Source organism: Carassius gibelio, chromosome A25, assembly GCF_023724105.1.
Source record: "Carassius gibelio isolate Cgi1373 ecotype wild population from Czech Republic chromosome A25, carGib1.2-hapl.c, whole genome shotgun sequence".
NCBI classification, from domain to species: Eukaryota; Metazoa; Chordata; class Actinopteri; order Cypriniformes; family Cyprinidae; genus Carassius; species Carassius gibelio.
This window is the reverse complement of record NC_068395.1, coordinates 16,605,230-16,622,396: the sequence shown is the minus strand read 5'-3', so window position 1 is coordinate 16,622,396 and position 17,167 is coordinate 16,605,230. Positions and strand designations below refer to the sequence as shown.

The 17,167-nt window shown below is 37.5% G+C and overlaps 1 protein-coding gene across 2 annotated transcripts; it reads left to right on the top strand.

Annotated features, from left to right (window-relative positions):
* The first annotated feature begins 3,248 nt into the window (after positions 1 to 3,248).
* Positions 3,249 to 15,639, top strand: LOC127947137 (protein LSM14 homolog A). Of its 2 annotated transcripts, XM_052544128.1 has the most exons (10): positions 3,249 to 3,537; positions 4,307 to 4,470; positions 5,630 to 5,774; positions 7,376 to 7,555; positions 8,569 to 8,649; positions 9,323 to 9,502; positions 11,859 to 12,021; positions 13,132 to 13,170; positions 13,260 to 13,491; positions 13,602 to 15,639. In XM_052544128.1, exons 1-10 carry the CDS (start codon positions 3,417 to 3,419, stop codon positions 13,623 to 13,625), a joined length of 1,329 nt encoding a protein of 442 aa, XP_052400088.1. In that variant the 5' UTR covers positions 3,249 to 3,416; the 3' UTR covers positions 13,626 to 15,639. The 2 variants fall into 2 exon arrangements, with proteins under 2 accessions (XP_052400088.1, XP_052400089.1); XM_052544129.1 differs by lacking the exon at positions 8,569 to 8,649 and having other exon boundaries at positions 3,251 to 3,537.
* The last annotated feature ends 1,528 nt before the right edge of the window (positions 15,640 to 17,167 follow it).

Sequence of the window (17,167 nt, the reverse complement as noted above, 5' to 3'; positions counted from 1 at the left end):
AGGCTGCATTAATTAGATAAACCGGAACCGGGAACACTTCCCATAACACCCAATGTACTTGCTAGAAGAATGGCATCTACGCTAATATTAGTCTGTTTCTCTCTTATTCCGAGGTCAATGTAGCCACCAGATCCAGTCTGTGTCCAGATCAGAGGGTCACTGCAGTCGCCCGGATCCAGTACGTATCCAGACCAGATGGTGCATCAGCACCTAGAAAGGACCTCTACATCCCTGAAAGACAGCGGAGACCAGGACAACTAGAGCCCCAGATACAGATCCCCTGTAAAGACCTTGTCTCAGACGACCACCGGGACAATCAGTTTATCAGCCCTAAGATCTTACCTGTGTTGAGAGGTTTTCTCTTTCAGGGTTAACTGAGGACACATGGACTCATTCCCTAAAAACACACAACTCTGTCCCGGTGAAGCAGATTCATTGGGCTTGTTTATGCTTTAAAATAATAATAAATGTAAAAATCTGATCAAAAGCTGTCATAATGTATTTTATTTTTATGTTGAGTTAAACTGAGTGCTAAAACACTCAAATTAATAAACAGGAAACCATACTAACCTTAAAACATCCAGTTCAATTGCAGGGCCTCTGTCTCCACTCATTTTAGTGTTTGACTAGTCTAAATTATTATTCTTCAACCATTCTTCAACCTGCAACAACAGATTTACACTGATGTAAATCACCACTCAAAGTAAAATGATGAGAGACAGAATTCTCACGCAAAGAGGCTTTTTGCCTTAGTTTCCAGATCACTGATAATCTTTGGTTATCAAATTGCTACACTGTTTCTTTAAATTTCGCCTAATTGTTTTTTTGTTTTGTTTTTTAAAGATATTTAAGTATGAAGACAGAACAGGCCACTCAAGAACATTTTGTGACTGATCCCTGAACCAAGCCTCATCATATTTGAATATATGCTGTATTGTATGGTTGTCCTGCTGGAAAGTCCACTGATCATCAGCTTCAGTCTCGGCACAGAAGGCATAACTATTCTTGCCAAAACAGCCTGATCCTTTAAAGAGTCCATTATGTTTATACAGTCAAGTTGTCCACTTCCTGCAACAGCAAAGAGCCTGAACAAGACTGGTGCACCTCCATGTTTGATAATGGGGATGCTGTTCTTCTGCTCATAAGCCTTGCCTTTCTTTACCTCAGACCTATGGCTGTTCCATGGGTCCAAAAAGGTCTCTCATAAAACATTCTTCCAACTCCACAGGTCTATCCAAATTACTTTGAACATATTTGCTGGCCTTTTATGTTCTTCATGGCCGATAAAAGCATTCGGCAAGATACTGTTCCTCTTGTAGTCTGCACTGAAATGTTTTCTCCTCCTTTCATCAAGTGATCTTACAAGTCTTTGTCAGTATATTGATGGTTTTTCTCCGTCGCTCTGGATCAAACATTCTATTCCCAAATTGTTATTGTTCTAGACTTTTCAAAGGCTTAACTGTGTGCCCTACCATAGAAATCAGTGATTAAAAAACAGCAATGATGAATAATTATGACGTAGCAGTATTTTAAAAAAACCCTGTAACTCCAAAATATAAAATTTTGACATGATCACTTTTAATATGCCACTTGATTGCTTAAGATAATAATAATAAATAAAAAAAATATGGATCTTCAAAAAAGCTTGAATTATTTTGATTGCAAATATATATCATACTGTTAACCGTTTTACATATATATATATATATATATATATATATATATATATATATATATATATATATATATATATATATATATATATATATATATATATATATATATATATAACATAATAGTGAAATCATTGAATTAAATATGTGTAGGTCAGTAATTACATGTTGCCAGGACGTTACCTAACTACCGTATGTTACACACATTTAATAAATGAAACGTTTCATATAAACATGTCGAGCATATTTTATTACTTACCTTACTATACAGATTTCTGCTTACTTAAGGAAATAAAAACATTTTAGCTCCAGGTAGGTTAGCATTTATCTGCTTTCCAACTGTTTGTGAGCATTATTTTTCATTTCCTTCTCTTATATAAAATGGAATGCAGCCCTGCCACATTCTGTAACATGAACCTTAATGAACACAGGTTCTGTTAAAGGAGCAGCACACAGTGAAAGCATCACGTTCTCACTGACAATGACACTTTTTAATGACCTCACTTTTTAACTCGACCCCTTTAGGATTTTTTCTTTCTTTTTTGACGTGCAGGGTCCATTGCTTTCAATACGCTGAGGCAAGTGCCATGGACATTTTACTGTCATGAATTGTTTGAATTGTTCCCATCAGTTCGATGATATTGTTACTCCCAGATGTTTTAAAAATAGGTTAAATTTACTATTCGTTCGTTAAGCAATTGGGTTTTTACATGCTTCTTTCTCTGATGGTCAGTTAGACCGGATATATTAATTTGATGTATTAGTATTAAATTATTGTCTACATCTATTTATATATATGCCTACGTGAATCGTCAAATGTCTGTGCAAGTATATGCTGCAAACATAATTTCCCTACAGGGAATTATAAATACTGAACTGAACTGTGTGTGTGTGTGTGTGTGCGTGCGTGCGTGCGTGTGTGTGTTTAAGAAAAAAAAATACAATCAGCTTAATGACAATTAAAAGGGACTTAGATAAAAAAATATTGAGACATATAGGGAGAAAAACATAACTCAAATAAATAAATAAGTTAAGTCGTAAGATGATCAAATATTTGAGATTGCTCTTCAAAAGAAAGATGCATTACATTTCTTACAAAACAAAATTGGTAAATAATAATATTACTACTAATAAAAACTTGATTAATATAACTGTTAGAATATTTTTTCCTTCTCACTTATAAACTATATAATAATGATGACAGAGAACTGAAATAATTTGTCCATTTAATAATATTAATAATAACACTTATTGATATATTATTGCCTTTTTTATTTGCTCATTTGTACGTCGTGTTGGATAAAAGCTTCTGCTAAATGAATGAATATGTAATATTTTAATACAGAAGTGGTGGCTGATCTTACCGTAAATAATTGGCATGTAAACTTTTTGGAAAACCAGGCATATATATATAATATATAATAAATGCATTATATAATATATGATACATTTAAAATCGTCATGCAGTTTTTACACTTGTTCATGCTTTTTTTTTTTTTTTTATAAAATAAAATTCTTTAATAAAGTGGAGAAAACAAACAAAGTTGGGAAATGGGAAACCCTGATGCTGACGAAATGAAGGCGGTCAAACGTCACTTCCGCCTGGTGGCCTGAAAGTGCAGGCGGCCATATTACATTAGCAAACATATTCACGCGCTAGCAGTGGTTTGTTTATGCTGCGAAGTACGGCTGTATTTTAACCAGACTCTCTCAGTTTAGCTCAAGCGGTAAGTTAGCGGGACGATGAGCGGCGGCACGCCGTATATCGGCAGTAAGATCAGTCTGATCAGTAAAGCGGAGATCCGTTATGAAGGCATTCTCTACACCATCGACACAGAGAACTCCACCGTCGCGCTCGCCAAAGGTCAACAACACTCCTCAAACACAACACACGCTGTTCTACAGGCTTAAGATCGTGTTTCGCCTTAGTATTTCGCGTTATACGAGTTTAGCAACGAGGCTGTGTCTCAAACTGTAGTGAGCTTCCCTACATAGATAACTTAGCAGTGCGGCAGCTTTGGGCTTCATAAACGGGTTCAGTTGTGCACAGTATTCACCTGCACAACATCAATGTATTCCCGCTGGCTGCTCAGGGTTTCCCACAGCTTGTTAATGTGTTAAATCTGGGATTTCCTCCCTGTGTCCAGCTGTTAGTTGTTGGCTAAAAGTGATGCATACTGTTAAAAACTTACCATGTTAATCGGAGTTTCAGTTTACCACAGATGTGTTGTCTTATTACTCAATATTTTATTTAGGCCAAACCTCTGGTCACCTTGGCAAGACTCTGGAGTGATCGATTTTATCATAAGCTTTAAACTGAATTGTTTGTTTTGCATGAAATAATGTTAGTTTTTTATGTAATATAAAATAATTTAATGTGAAAAATAGTGATAACACTGTTTTTCAGTTTAACACTCATTAGTTTACCTAAGTGCCTGTCCACATGAGATTTCTTTATGTATGTTATGAAGGGTAAGAGTGTGATTTTCGGGTGTGTTCCACTGTTGTAACAACTGGATTACTTGCCGTTCAAAAGTTGTCTGATTTTAAGATTAGAGTCATTTACCGTTACTGAAGTCAAATCTCAGAGCAAGATGAATGGTAATGATTTGCTCTTTTGATGCTTGTTTCAGTGCGCTCCTTTGGCACCGAGGACCGCCCCACGGACCGTCCCATCGCACCCAGGGATGAGATATTTGAGTATATTATATTCAGAGGAAGTGACATCAAAGACCTGACGGTGTGCGAACCTCCCAAACCAACATGCTCTCTGCCTCAGGACCCCGCCATTGTTCAGGTACAGACGAAAACACACTCAGTGGCTAAGAGGTGCCCCGTACAAATTACAAAATGAAGGTTTATAATAGGCTTAACTTGTTTTTTTACGGCGAGTGATCTATTGTAGGCACATGTAGGCCAAAGTCTGGTGCGCTGCCTATTGTGAGATCCTTTTAGCATATCAGGAAAGTCCACTCGTTTATCCTGTCAGAAGTTTTGTTTTAAACCAGTTAGCACCGCATTTTGTCTGGTATCCAAAACTGTCAATTGTCTTCTGTTAGTCGAAGAAGCAGACGGAGGCAGAAGGAAAGAGCAGGAAGCAGGAGACTTTTTACAGAAAATGAGCAGTGTTTATTAAATAATCGTACGCAATCTTAGTTGTGATGTTTTGCTTAGTCTGGCTTTGCTGCGCCAAAGCAATGGAAAATGAATGCTTCACGGCATCAACAAGAGACGTTAAAAACCTTGAAATGGAGACGTTATCGTGAAGAGAAATATCTATGAAACCAAATAGTCATAAGATCAAACAGAAACAAGAGTGAGGGAAATAGGTCTAAATGATTGAAATATAATTTTAATGCTAAATACTATTTGTTACAGTTATATGTCATGTACTGATTCAGGCAAGATTGGGCTTTCTGTAATATAGACTAAATCTGTTCTCTTCCGCTGTATTAACATCGAAATATTTCAACTGAATCCATTAATTTTTTTTTCAATAATTAAATCTTCTTTTAATATATGCTGCTGTTTTTGCGAAAAAAAAAAAAAAAAAAAAACGCATTAGAACACGTTATCTACAATTAGCCTTTTTTGTTTTGTTTTTGAGGATGACCGAGTTAGCTGAAAAAGCAAAACAAAACACTTGTATTTTTCTTAACACAACCTCAGACATGATTAAAGTCACAAAGACACATGCAACACAATTTAAGCATCTATGAAACAAATAAATAACAAATAACCCGCTTCCAAACTAGTTCCTTTCGAAAAGGACTTGTACTGAAAACACTGTCTAGGCAGGCAGCTCTTTGCTTTCATATACTGAATCCGGTGAAAACCTGTATTTGAGAGATTCAATCTTTGAGTTTTGCTTCAGAGTTTGTCGATTGAATGGTGTTGGTCTGAAGTCTGTCATTGTTATAGCACCGTGACCTCATCATGCTTTATTCATCTGTTAGTCCTCTATGGGATCTTCCCCTGCCCTGCCATCATCCTTCCAGTCTGGGAAGTCATACGGACTCTTCAACCGTCCACAGGTCACGCCATACACCCAGTTCAACCCCAACCCGCTGGTCTCACCGCAGTTCGGCACTGTTGGAGTCGGTAAGTCCCCTTCACAGCTTTACATCTAAACCGAGGAACATCTTTATAATAGCATACAGCTGTAACATACTGCGACACATCCATTACTTTATGTGCTGAGCAGAAGTGACAGAACAGGATATTTGATGATCCTATGGCACCTCTGAAGTGTGTGCCTGCTCTTCCTCTCCTCACAGGAAGTACAGTGGCATTGTCTAGTGACTGTGGCACGTCTCCAGCTCTGTCTCAGAGCAGTACTGTTGCCTCGGCTCTCTACCGTGACACTTTGTGTGCTTTCATAGCAGAAGGTAAACCTCTCCCTGGAGGCCAAGATCAAACTCCCAAACTGCCAAATCAGTTTAGAACCAAGCCTTGTGTTTGGTTTGGTGGACTCGTGTCTCCGTTGTCTCTTTGTCTTCTGAAAGTTTCATGTGCAACCGTTTCACTTCTCACTCTCGGAGGCAGTTTAAGGCACCTGCATGTAGAAGAAAAATGAAGGGTTTAATAGTTTTCTGATAACCTTAATAACTAAATAAGGCCACGCACACACTGCAGATGTTTGGGTATAATCGTGTGTGTGCAGAATACATGAGTTGACAATGGAAACTCAAACTGTTGAATCCATTTGTTTGCCAAGACTAACTTTAGTGACCGGGGCATTATTATGCTAGTCTCCATTGTGCTGTTGCGGTTTCTAATTGGGAGTTCCCTCATCCAGTCAGCCATACAGGGGTGCGTTTCCCAAAGCTGTGTTCAAGATAAGATCAGTGTATTAAAACTTTCCACTTAGGTGGAAGGGTAGGTGTCCACACCTTTGGGAGCATTGCAGCAAATTTGGTGCTCGTGCAAAATGGGGACAAGGACTTGATAACTGAAATTGCAGCCCTGGCTGGTTGCTTCATCCTGTCCTGCTTCCGGTTGGCTGTGAGCACTGATAGTTTATCATGGCACCACCTGTACTTTCCCTGGGTCACTGCTGCTTTGCAGTTCTCGATGTGGAGGCTCCTAAACTCTGCAGAGTTTGGAAACTGAGAGTTCTCGTGAACACCACCTGTGCATGTTCTCCAGGGATCGGAGGCTATCTTAGACAAACCTCAGCAAGCCATAATTTAAGATTAATAATAATTCATTTGGTAATAAATCCAAGTGTTGAACATTTTATTGGTGCAAAGATGATTTTTTATTAAAGAAGTACAAAAGTGCTCAAGTACAAAGACCACAAGTGTGAGTATTTGGAAAAGCCTGTTGTCTTTGGAGTCCCTGAAGGTCAGATGCCAAATATCAGATTTTGTGAGTGACTCGACTGCATTAAAAACTAATGCTACAGTGCGATTCTGTGCACTCTATTCACATTTAAAGGGTCAGTTCACAGAAATAAAAATTAGGCTGAATTTTACTAATTTTTACCTGTTTTGTCTTTATTTAGCTGCTGTGTGTACATGGCCACAATGTGTTTTTGGAAACTTCTGTTTATAGTGTGTGACTGGATTGTGGGGACTTCATTAACACAGTTCACCAGAACTTCTTCGTCTAACCTGCACTGATTTCCTCACATCAGGGTGGCTGAGGTTAACTGTTTTTTGCTGTAAACCATTTTAACTTTCACCATTCTTCTTATACAGGTCACACCAGTCCGGCTGTGGACCCCCTGCGAAAGAGCCCCCCAGTGGAGCCTGCGTCCCCATCAGCGCCTGCAGTCACCGCCGCTGCTCCCACAGCTGTGGGCCGCAAGAGCCCCGTCTCAACCCGCGCAGCCTTCACCAACACACAGAAGCCTGTGGACCTCACAGAACACACCAGGGGTGAGAATGAGTCCAGATGACACAAACCTGCTGCTCACGATTGAATTGTTATATTTCAGCAGTACCACTTTTCCGAATGATGCTGAAAGCCCAAAGCATACTTTATGTGTGTACACGTATGTTAGTGTATGCTTACAGTCGTATGCATATCCTTTCAAAGTATGCTTGATTCGATTGCATCCGCGAACACAGGCAGTCGACTAGAAAGCTCATCTTTGTTCATTTTTCTACAGAAGTTATGTAAAAACGTACATTTTTTAACTAAAGTTGCAGCACGAGTAGTCGTGGGCGATATAGCCTGAAAATGATATCACGATATTTCTATATATTTATGACGATATATAAAATAAAACTTGGAACAACGTTGGGAACGTATATCTGACATGCGTCATCACTATATCATTGATATCGCGATATGATACTTGTAAAATAACGGTATTATCGCGGACGGTATGGTATGGCACACCCTTAAGCACAAGCGCTTGTCAATGCGAGCGTCTGTTTTTGCAGTCTTCGGTATTTCGTTTTCTACTGAGACAATGTCCTGAGCCAGTGCTGCCACCTTGTGAAAGAACTGATTAGTGCAAATCCAATCCAATGTGTCTGTGCGACATGCATGTAAAAAAATACATGCGTGATTACAAAAATCGAATGGTGCGTGAACAGTATGTACTGTTTTGCTGATGAAATTTGCTTCATGTATACGGTACATAGACACGGTACATGTATGCGTAAAAAACACATTCTTTTGACTAAATCAGTGCTTCCCAAACCTGTCCTGGAGGACCTTGTACTGGAATGGGAAATGCAATCCGTGTGAACGGCCCCTAACATGGGATTTGATCTTGTTGGCTCGTTTTTTAAGAATTACAGGCTTTTATTAGGGCTTCTTGGAAAACGAACATTAATAATAGAGAAACGTGACACCGTATGAACAACACGAGTGTTGAAACAGGTTCTGCTACAAGGATTTGGTACAGCTTAATGTGTCCTAAAGAGTTATACTCTCCCAGGCGCCGATGTCCCGAAACCAAGCGTTCCCGAGTCCAGTCAGTCCAGAGGAGGAAACAGGGACGCTGCTAAACGGCTCGCAGGTTATAACTGCAGTTATGTTGTGCTGTTGGATGCTCAAACTGCATGATTCCTACAAGAGCTTCGTCTTTGTGTTTCACACGCATCCATACAGCATCTTTCTTCTAGAGGAACTTCAGAACGGTGAATCTCATGCAACCCCATGGGTGTTTCTCCCCAAAATTAGAAGGGGAAAGAATGCACAAAGAAAATGAGACCACATGTTTGGACCAGTATTCTTCACGTGTTTAATTTTCATTAAGGATATTTTTGCCTGAAGTCTGTTTATTGTAATATAATAAAAATTGTAAACCTTATCCTCAGGTCAATATAATAGAGTATGTTTTCATGAGATTCACGCAGTGTGCTGTATTTACTCATGTCTTTATATTTTTAAATGCTTTAGCGCTCCTCTGTGGAATGGCCTTGTGTTCTAATGATGCTTGCATAACGCTGTATGTTTACACTTGTCGTGCTGGTTTAAGCAATGCCTTTTTTGTTTAATCTAACTTGATTAAAACAGGCTTTTTCTGCACACCGACAGCTAAAGTAGCTAATGTCTGTCAGAATAGACTTTCCTTTACATCACTAGCAACATCACAGCATGCTGCTGCTTTTCTTTCTACTTTGTATGTGTATTTTATGTATTTATGACACATTTTCTGGATCAGTAACTGTGTTTTGTGCTGTGTTCAGCTGGTGGAGCTCCTCCTGTCCGACAGGGTCGTGGCGGAGGTCATCGGGGTAGAGGACGCTTCCCTGTGCGCAGAGAAGGACCCATGAAGTTTGAGAAAGACTTTGACTTTGAGAGCGCCAATGCTCAGTTCAACAAAGACGAGATTGACAAAGAGTTCCAGAGCAAACTCAAGCTCAAAGGTACAAACTGATTACACAATATGCAATGCAAAAATGTTTCTATTTTTTATTTTATTTTTCCTTTATTAGTCTTTTAGTAGTAGCTATTTGTTATTATTACACACAGCAAATTATAAAAAATCATATTACTGCAATTTACAATATAATTACAATTATTTATTATAATTATATATATATATATTTTATACAGGGGTTCCCCAAAAGAGTCATTTTTATACATTAAAGATTTTGCAATTACATCACATTTGTATAAACCTGTAGTTTCGTTGCAAAAAAAAAAATGCTGTCATGTCAATATAGACCTAGTTGAATCTATGCCATGAAGAATTAATGCAGTTCTGAATATACTTAATAAAGTGTCCAGTGAGTGTGTGTGTGTGTGTGTGTGTGTGTACACTGCCATACAAAAGCTTGGGATGAGTAAGAATTTCATGTTTTTTAAAGGTGTTTCTTCTGCTCATCAAGGCTGGATTTATTTGATCAGAAATACAGAAAAAAACTATACAATTGTGAGATTGCAATTTAAAAACTTTTTTTCTATTTTAATACACTTTAGAATCATTTTTTTTTCCTCTGATCAATGCTGTATTTTCAGCACCATTACTCTTCAGTGTCACATGATCCTTCAGAAATCATTCTGATATGATGATTTATTATTGATCATATTTTATTCAGCAAGGATGTGTAAAACTGATTTAAAAAAAGTGTCCGTCACCGTATATTGTACTTGTATTGTTACAAAATGTTACTATTTTGAAATAAATGCTTTCTATTAATCTTAATGAAAAAGTCTTAAAGGTTCCAAAACAAATATGAAGCAGCATATTTAGCAGTAGTATGCCTTCATCTGATTACCAGAAAAATTAAGAACATTTTATGTGGCCAAATTGTTTTAAAAAGGACACTTTACACAAAAGAAAATTAAAATACAGTCCCGTGGCTCTTAATGTTGTAATAAATTTACAAATTTTAAACTGATGTTTACGGTTCATTGTTTAGAAATTTCAAGAGCATTTGTATAAAAAGTATACTCACTGAATGTAATAAAAAAATATATAAAATACATCGATAATTGAATCGAGAGCTTGTGAATCGACATCTGAATCGATACCAAGTCCTAGTACATATATTGTGTGATAAGTCTATATATTAATTATTGTGACAGTTCTAGTAATTACACATTTATCATGATAAAATTGCAATTAAAGTCGCTATTAACTTTAAATGTATGTTCAAATAACTAGGGCTACAACTAACAATTATGTTAATGATCGATTATTTGGCAGATTATTTTTTTTTCCGATTATTCTGATTAAAACCCCTATTTTATTTTAATTTTACTGACAAATACACACTATTCCACATTCTGCCCAATGTCCTGAAAACAAATGTGCAAACTGAATGCTATGAAAGCATACAGGGCTTAACAATTTATTAGACTTCCTCTCATAAGACAAAACAAAAATTTTAGCACTCTGTCAAAATAAAATGTATTATAAAAATTTTATTGTAAATAACAAACTGAAACAACTAAATATTTATTCACATAATAACAAAAATGGCCTCCTTTGCCTCTGATAACAGCTCACATGCTTGCTGGCATTATGTACTTTTTGACTAATTGGGTATCTGAATAAAAAAACACTATAAAGCAATAAAGATAATGACGACTAATAAAATCACAGTAATGCTCTGCAGGAACATGCGTCGCTTGCACTTTGATAACAGTCAGTCTCTTTCAGTAAGATTTCGACTGTCAGGACAGGCCTTTATGCAAAAATGGAAAGGCTTGCGTGAATTTGTGACATTTAAAGCTGATAATATGACTTACGTTTTTTGTGCCCAGGGCGCACACACGTATCTGTAAAAGCACCTGACAGGCAAGCCATTCAGAAAATGCATCAGCTTGAAGCTTAAAATAAAGATTTGTCATGTTTTGGGCAGCTTGGATCACATACTTTTCCAGAAGGAGCTCATTCTGTTTCCTCCAATATTAGTAGATGCATTTTGTCCAGAGAAATGTGTTGTTCAGTGCTTTAATTTGACGCTTTACACAATTTTATCAATTAGTTGTTGCAGCCCTACAAACAAGACAAGTTAAAATGTTAAACTGCTTTCTTCATGTACTTTAGTATGTTAGTCAATGCATCAGAAGTGTTGACATTACAAAGTGTACTTAAGACCGTTATAAAAAGTGAACTCCATTTCAGTAATACTCTTTTATCTGCAAGTACATTAAAGTACACTTGTGATTTTAAGTGCATCTTGAATACAATTAAGCACAATTTCACAGAGTGTAAAACCGATGGCGAAAGATGCTGGTATATATCTCTGTTAAGTGCATTTGTTTGTTCAGATGAGAAGTCTGATAAGGCTTTGAATGGCGAGGATAAAGGTGATTCGGGAGTCGACACTCAGAACAGCGAAGGAAACGCTGATGAGGAAGATCCTCTCGGACCAAACTGCTACTACGACAAATCCAAGTCCTTCTTTGACAACATCTCCTGTGACGACACAAGGTCAGATCACATCCAGCACACCTTTAATACAGAGATAAAATGGTCTGTGTATGGTTATAGTAACCATAATTATCACGCTATTGTTAAAATAAGCTGGAAATGTAAAAAAAAAAAAAGTACTGACATATGAATTGTTTCAACCAAGTTCTAAATTTAAAATCAACAAACAACAAATAAAATTACTTTTTGTTTGCATTAACACTAAAAAATTCGCGAAATGTTCAAATAAAGCTTTGAAAACGTTTCATAAAATGGAAAACCTCACATTTCAAGTTTTTCATCAACTGGTCAAAATTTACAGTACAGCGTGCAAATTTGGTCCGTTTCTTTGGCCAGATGAAAACTGCGCACAGGCTAAATGTAAACGTACAGGGTTCGTACGGTCAGGAAAAACCTGGAAAAGTGAGGGAATTTTGTAACAGCGATTTCCAGGCCCAGAAAAGTTTTGAAAAAAATTATGGACATTTATTTCTCAAATCATCTTCTTACAAAAACACATTGAGTCACTACAGAAGGCCTTTGTTCACCCCAATTTTTTCATAGTTTGGGTGGTCCTGCGACTTATAGTCAGGTGCGACTTATTTATCAAAATTAATTTGACATGAACCAAGAGAAAACATTACCGTCTCCAGCCGAGAGAGGGCGCTCTATGCTGCGCAGTTCTCCTGTAGTCTACACTGAAGACATAGAGCGCCCTCTAGCGGCTGGAGACGGCAATGTTTTCTCTTGGTTCTTGGTTCTAAATAAATGCGACTTATATGTTTTTTTTCCTCATCATGACGTATTTTTAGACTGATGAGACTTATACTCAGGTGCGACTTATAGTCCGAAAAATACGGTACTCTCCATGCTGTGAACACGTGACCCTGTGTCTTCAGACTGTGCTTTATGCTGGATAGGATTTCTTTATCCCGACTTGTTCAAATCGCGGTAATCAAAATACGGTTCTAATAATTGAATTAAGAAACGGTAATACTAACCGTGAGGAATTTTATCACCGGTTATACTTTCAGTCCTACTTTTAATATGAGCCTCCATGTGTAAAATGTCACTTTTGTCACATGATGCAACAATTTCGTAAATCTTGTCATTGTACCTGATTTTAAACAGGAAGGCCGCCGAGAGGTCTGGAGGATCCGGTTTTCCCCGGTGAGTACAGCAGAAGCCAAAGCTACTGAATCGCACTAGCCTTGCTACAACCGCTTCATCAAATGTTTGGTTTTCATCATCTCTTAAAGAGAGAGGAGGCAGACCTGGGCGGAGGAGCGGAGGATGAACGCAGAGACGTTTGGTCTGCCGCTGCGGCGGGGTCGTGGAGGGTTCAGAGGTCGCGGGGGCATGGGCTTCAGAGGGGGCCGGGGCCGTGGAGCCGGACGGGGCTGGTTCGGATCTCACCCTGGTGGAAGTGGCTTCAGAGGGTTATTCAGAGGAAGTCAAGGAGGAAGAGAGTTCGCTGACTTTGAATACAGGGTAATGAACGAGTCAGAAATAAGCGTTTTACAATGTGAGTAAATCACTCGCTTGTGCGACTAAATGTCCATGCACTTTATTTTTTCTCTCTCTTCATTTGTTTTTTCCAGAAGGATAATAAAGTTGCTGTATAGTGATGAGAGAAAGCGGATCCAGAAGACCTGATTTGTGTGGGAACTGCGTTTCGGGTCACATGTTTCGCTGAGAACAAGGAGATAACGTACGTGTTGTAAAAAAACTGCCACCAGCACTGCTTGAAACCTGGCTATTAATGAAACACCTACTCCATTTCTTCCCGAGGAGTGGAACAAATACTATTTTTTTTTAATCGTTAATTTGAGAATAATATTTCCAGACGGTTTCAAATATATTGATTTCTGAAGGACTCTGCTGTTTTGTTGACCTTCAGTGCTTATCCTAAATTTGATACCCTGCTGCTTACAGCTAACAGATTATCTAGAACAACATATTGTATTCTTGATCACTGAATGAGCTTTATTTTGGACTTGTTTTGCTTTAAAGTATCTTACAGTGCATTTAGAAATAGACTGCCTGGAACACAATTATGCATTGTAATATTTTTCTAATGTAATTTCATTCTTCAGCCCCCAACATCACTATTCCTGATCCTGTAGCAAGTATGTTACATATAATCAATCCCTTGTAGTTTCTAGGGAGATTCCTCATCAGGGCGAGCACTTCAAGATGTGCCAGTATTGATAGAATTAAAGTTAGTTTTAAATATAATGGAGAAAAACACAGAAATGCTGTTTTTGAGGGAACCATTGAAATGGCACAATTTAATATGAGACTATATGGTCGACCAAGGCAAAGCAACTTTTTTCCTTTGTGTGTTTGATTTATATTCGATGAGGTCCACTTTGCAGTGTGTAGCAGTTTGTAGCAGATGTTTACTGATGAGTGAACGTCCATCCTTACTAAGAACTAATGCTACTCTGTGAATCTACAGAACTCTATGCTTCAGTTAGTTTGACGATGAGCTTTTACCACTAATTATAATCCAATCATTCAACATTCAGCTTATATGACTGTCCTTCGCCTCATGAAACATCGAGTGAAACTGACGAGTCACACGGAGTACTTCTGATTATTTAAGAGATATTATTCGATAGCAGTGCTTTCCACTGGATGCTTTCTGTCTTAAATCTGTTAAAAAGGCAGAATGTTGTGATGCTGTTTGGCTTTTCCTGCCTCTCCTCGTTTAGTTGCTGTGTTTTACGGTCACTGACTGCACTAGCATGATGTCATAGTGTCATGTGACCTGGCGTGCACATTGTGATGTCATATCCACACCTACGCATCGCTCATGTCACTTCATTCACATTTTGTAACCGAATCTGTTTTTGACCTCTGACAGCTTTGCGTTAATCTCGCAAGGAGATTTTGCTGTCTTTTTTTTTTTTTTTATGGGTTTATCACTGAAGTTGAAGGTTTGATATTTTTACTGGCCAGTTTTTGACTCAGAACTGATTGTGTAGCGTATGGCTTTTAAATATATATAGGTTTCTCTATGTTTGCTAAAACTGTTGGGATATTTGGGTTAAGGTAATGTTAAAATAAACTCTTTTCAGATTATAGCATCCAAGTCTGTAAAATGCGAAACATTCAGAGTTTTGGATCTTGAGTTAAATATCCTCTTGCACTTTTCAAGCTCTTAAATTCGGTGAATAGATGCTTTATTTCAATGATACATGGCTGGAGTGAATCTATCTAAAGCATATGGAAATGATTTACTTAGGCCTTCATAACGGGGCTTTTAATTATTAACTGCTCAATACGAACAAATAAAGTTATTACCTTTAGGAACAACAAACATCCATGCTGTCCTAAATTATCATTTTTTTTCCCCATATATTATTAGGAATGTTACTGTAAAATATATTCCAACAGAATCTATTCACTTAATTGCGGAGTATAAACGAGAAACTGCTGCATGCAGGTCTGGTCACGAACCACCGATCTTAGGCGATGCTTGTGAGGCAAATGCTGTTCTGGAAATTTATTGTGATGAACACCAAATCCTTTCATCAGGGTCGACACGCTTTCCTTGTGAACCCCGGCATGTATCTGTTCACAACTACATGTAAAGAGGTTTTTACTAGATGCAAGAATAAACTGTTTACTATCTATTGTGTGATTTATTTTATTTATTTATTTATTTTTTGCGGGGGGGGGGGGGTTGAGTGTTTATGCTCCATATATGAATGTACACACACACACACACACACACACATATATACACAGTAACTTCTAAAAAGTAACTTCTAAAAGAAATGCATCAGAATATTGTGTTAATCCCTAATGAAGTAACTATGAGCAGGGCTTGACTGTTTTAAATATAAGTTCTGTTTATAGTGTGTATATATATATATATATAAAGCCCTTTCACACCAAAAAGTGTAATGAAGTAAATCTCAGGCTGAAGGAAAAGTAAATTCACGTCTGTACAATAAAACACAGGAGAAGAACACTCTTCAGCAATAAAAAAAACAATAAAGCACAATTTTTAGTTTATCTAAAGTCATTTTTGCTTATTGTTATGGTTGAACTGGATCAACAAAGGTCATCAGAAAATACACTGATTAATAAAATGGGATTTTAAATTCTACCACAAAAGACTGCTTTTTAAGTTATCTTCCTGATGTATCCAAATTCCTTAGCATATCCAAAACCTCAGAACAACTTGATGATGTAACAGAAACTATGGACTCTCTCTTTTCTAGCACTTTAAATACAGTTGCTCCTTTACGCTTAAGGAAGGTTAAGGAAAACAGTTTGACACCATGGTATAATGAGCATACTCGCACCCTAAAGAGAGCATCCCGAAAAATGGAGCGCAGCTGGAGGAAAACAAAACTAGAGGTATTTCGTATTGCTTGGCGGGAAAGTGACCTATCCTACAGAAAAGCATTAAAAACTGCTAGATCTGATTACTTTTAGTCTATTTTAGAAGAAAACAAACATAACCCCAGGTATTTATTAAATACAGTGGCTAAATTAACGAAAAATAAAGCATCAGTGGTTAAATTAATGAAAAATAAAGCATCAACAAGTGTTGACATTTCCCAACACCACAGCAGTAATGACTTTTAAAATCGATACTATTACAGATTGTAACCTGTGATTGTAAATTGTAAGCCTCTCATCAAAAACAAAAAACAACTTGACCCCAATGAACTAGTTAATTATAGACCAATCTCAAATCTCTCTTTTCTGTCCAAGATACTAGAAAAGGTGGTATATTCACAATTATATTCCTTCTTAGAGAAAAATGGTATCTGTGAGGATTTCCAGTCAGGATTTAGACCGTATCATAGTACTGAAACTGCTCTCCTTAGAGTTACAAATGACCTGCTCTTATCATCTGATCATGGTTGTATCTCTCTATCAGTGCTATTCTTAGTGCTGCGTTCGACGCTATTGACCACAAATTTCTTTTGCATAGACTTGAACACTTTGTTGGTGTTAATGGAAGTGCATTAGCATGGTTTAAATCGTACTTATATGACTGCCATCAAGTGAATGAAGATGTATCATATCGATCACAAGTGCAGTATGGAGTACCTCAAGGCTCAGTACTAGGGCCGCTACTCTTCACACTTTACATGTTACCCTTGGGAGATATCATCAGTAAACACGGTGTTAGCTTTCACTG

Excerpts from the sequence above, each read along its gene's own strand:
- LOC127947137 (XM_052544128.1), top strand. The coding sequence starts at position 3,417 with ATGAGCGGCGGCACGCCGTATATCGGCAGTAAGATCAGTCTGATCAGT. Across the intron at positions 7,556-8,568 it reads CCTCACAGAACACACCAGGG|GCGCCGATGTCCCGAAACCA; the intron begins GTGAGAATGAGT and ends ATACTCTCCCAG. Across the intron at positions 9,503-11,858 it reads GAGCAAACTCAAGCTCAAAG|ATGAGAAGTCTGATAAGGCT; the intron begins GTACAAACTGAT and ends TTGTTTGTTCAG.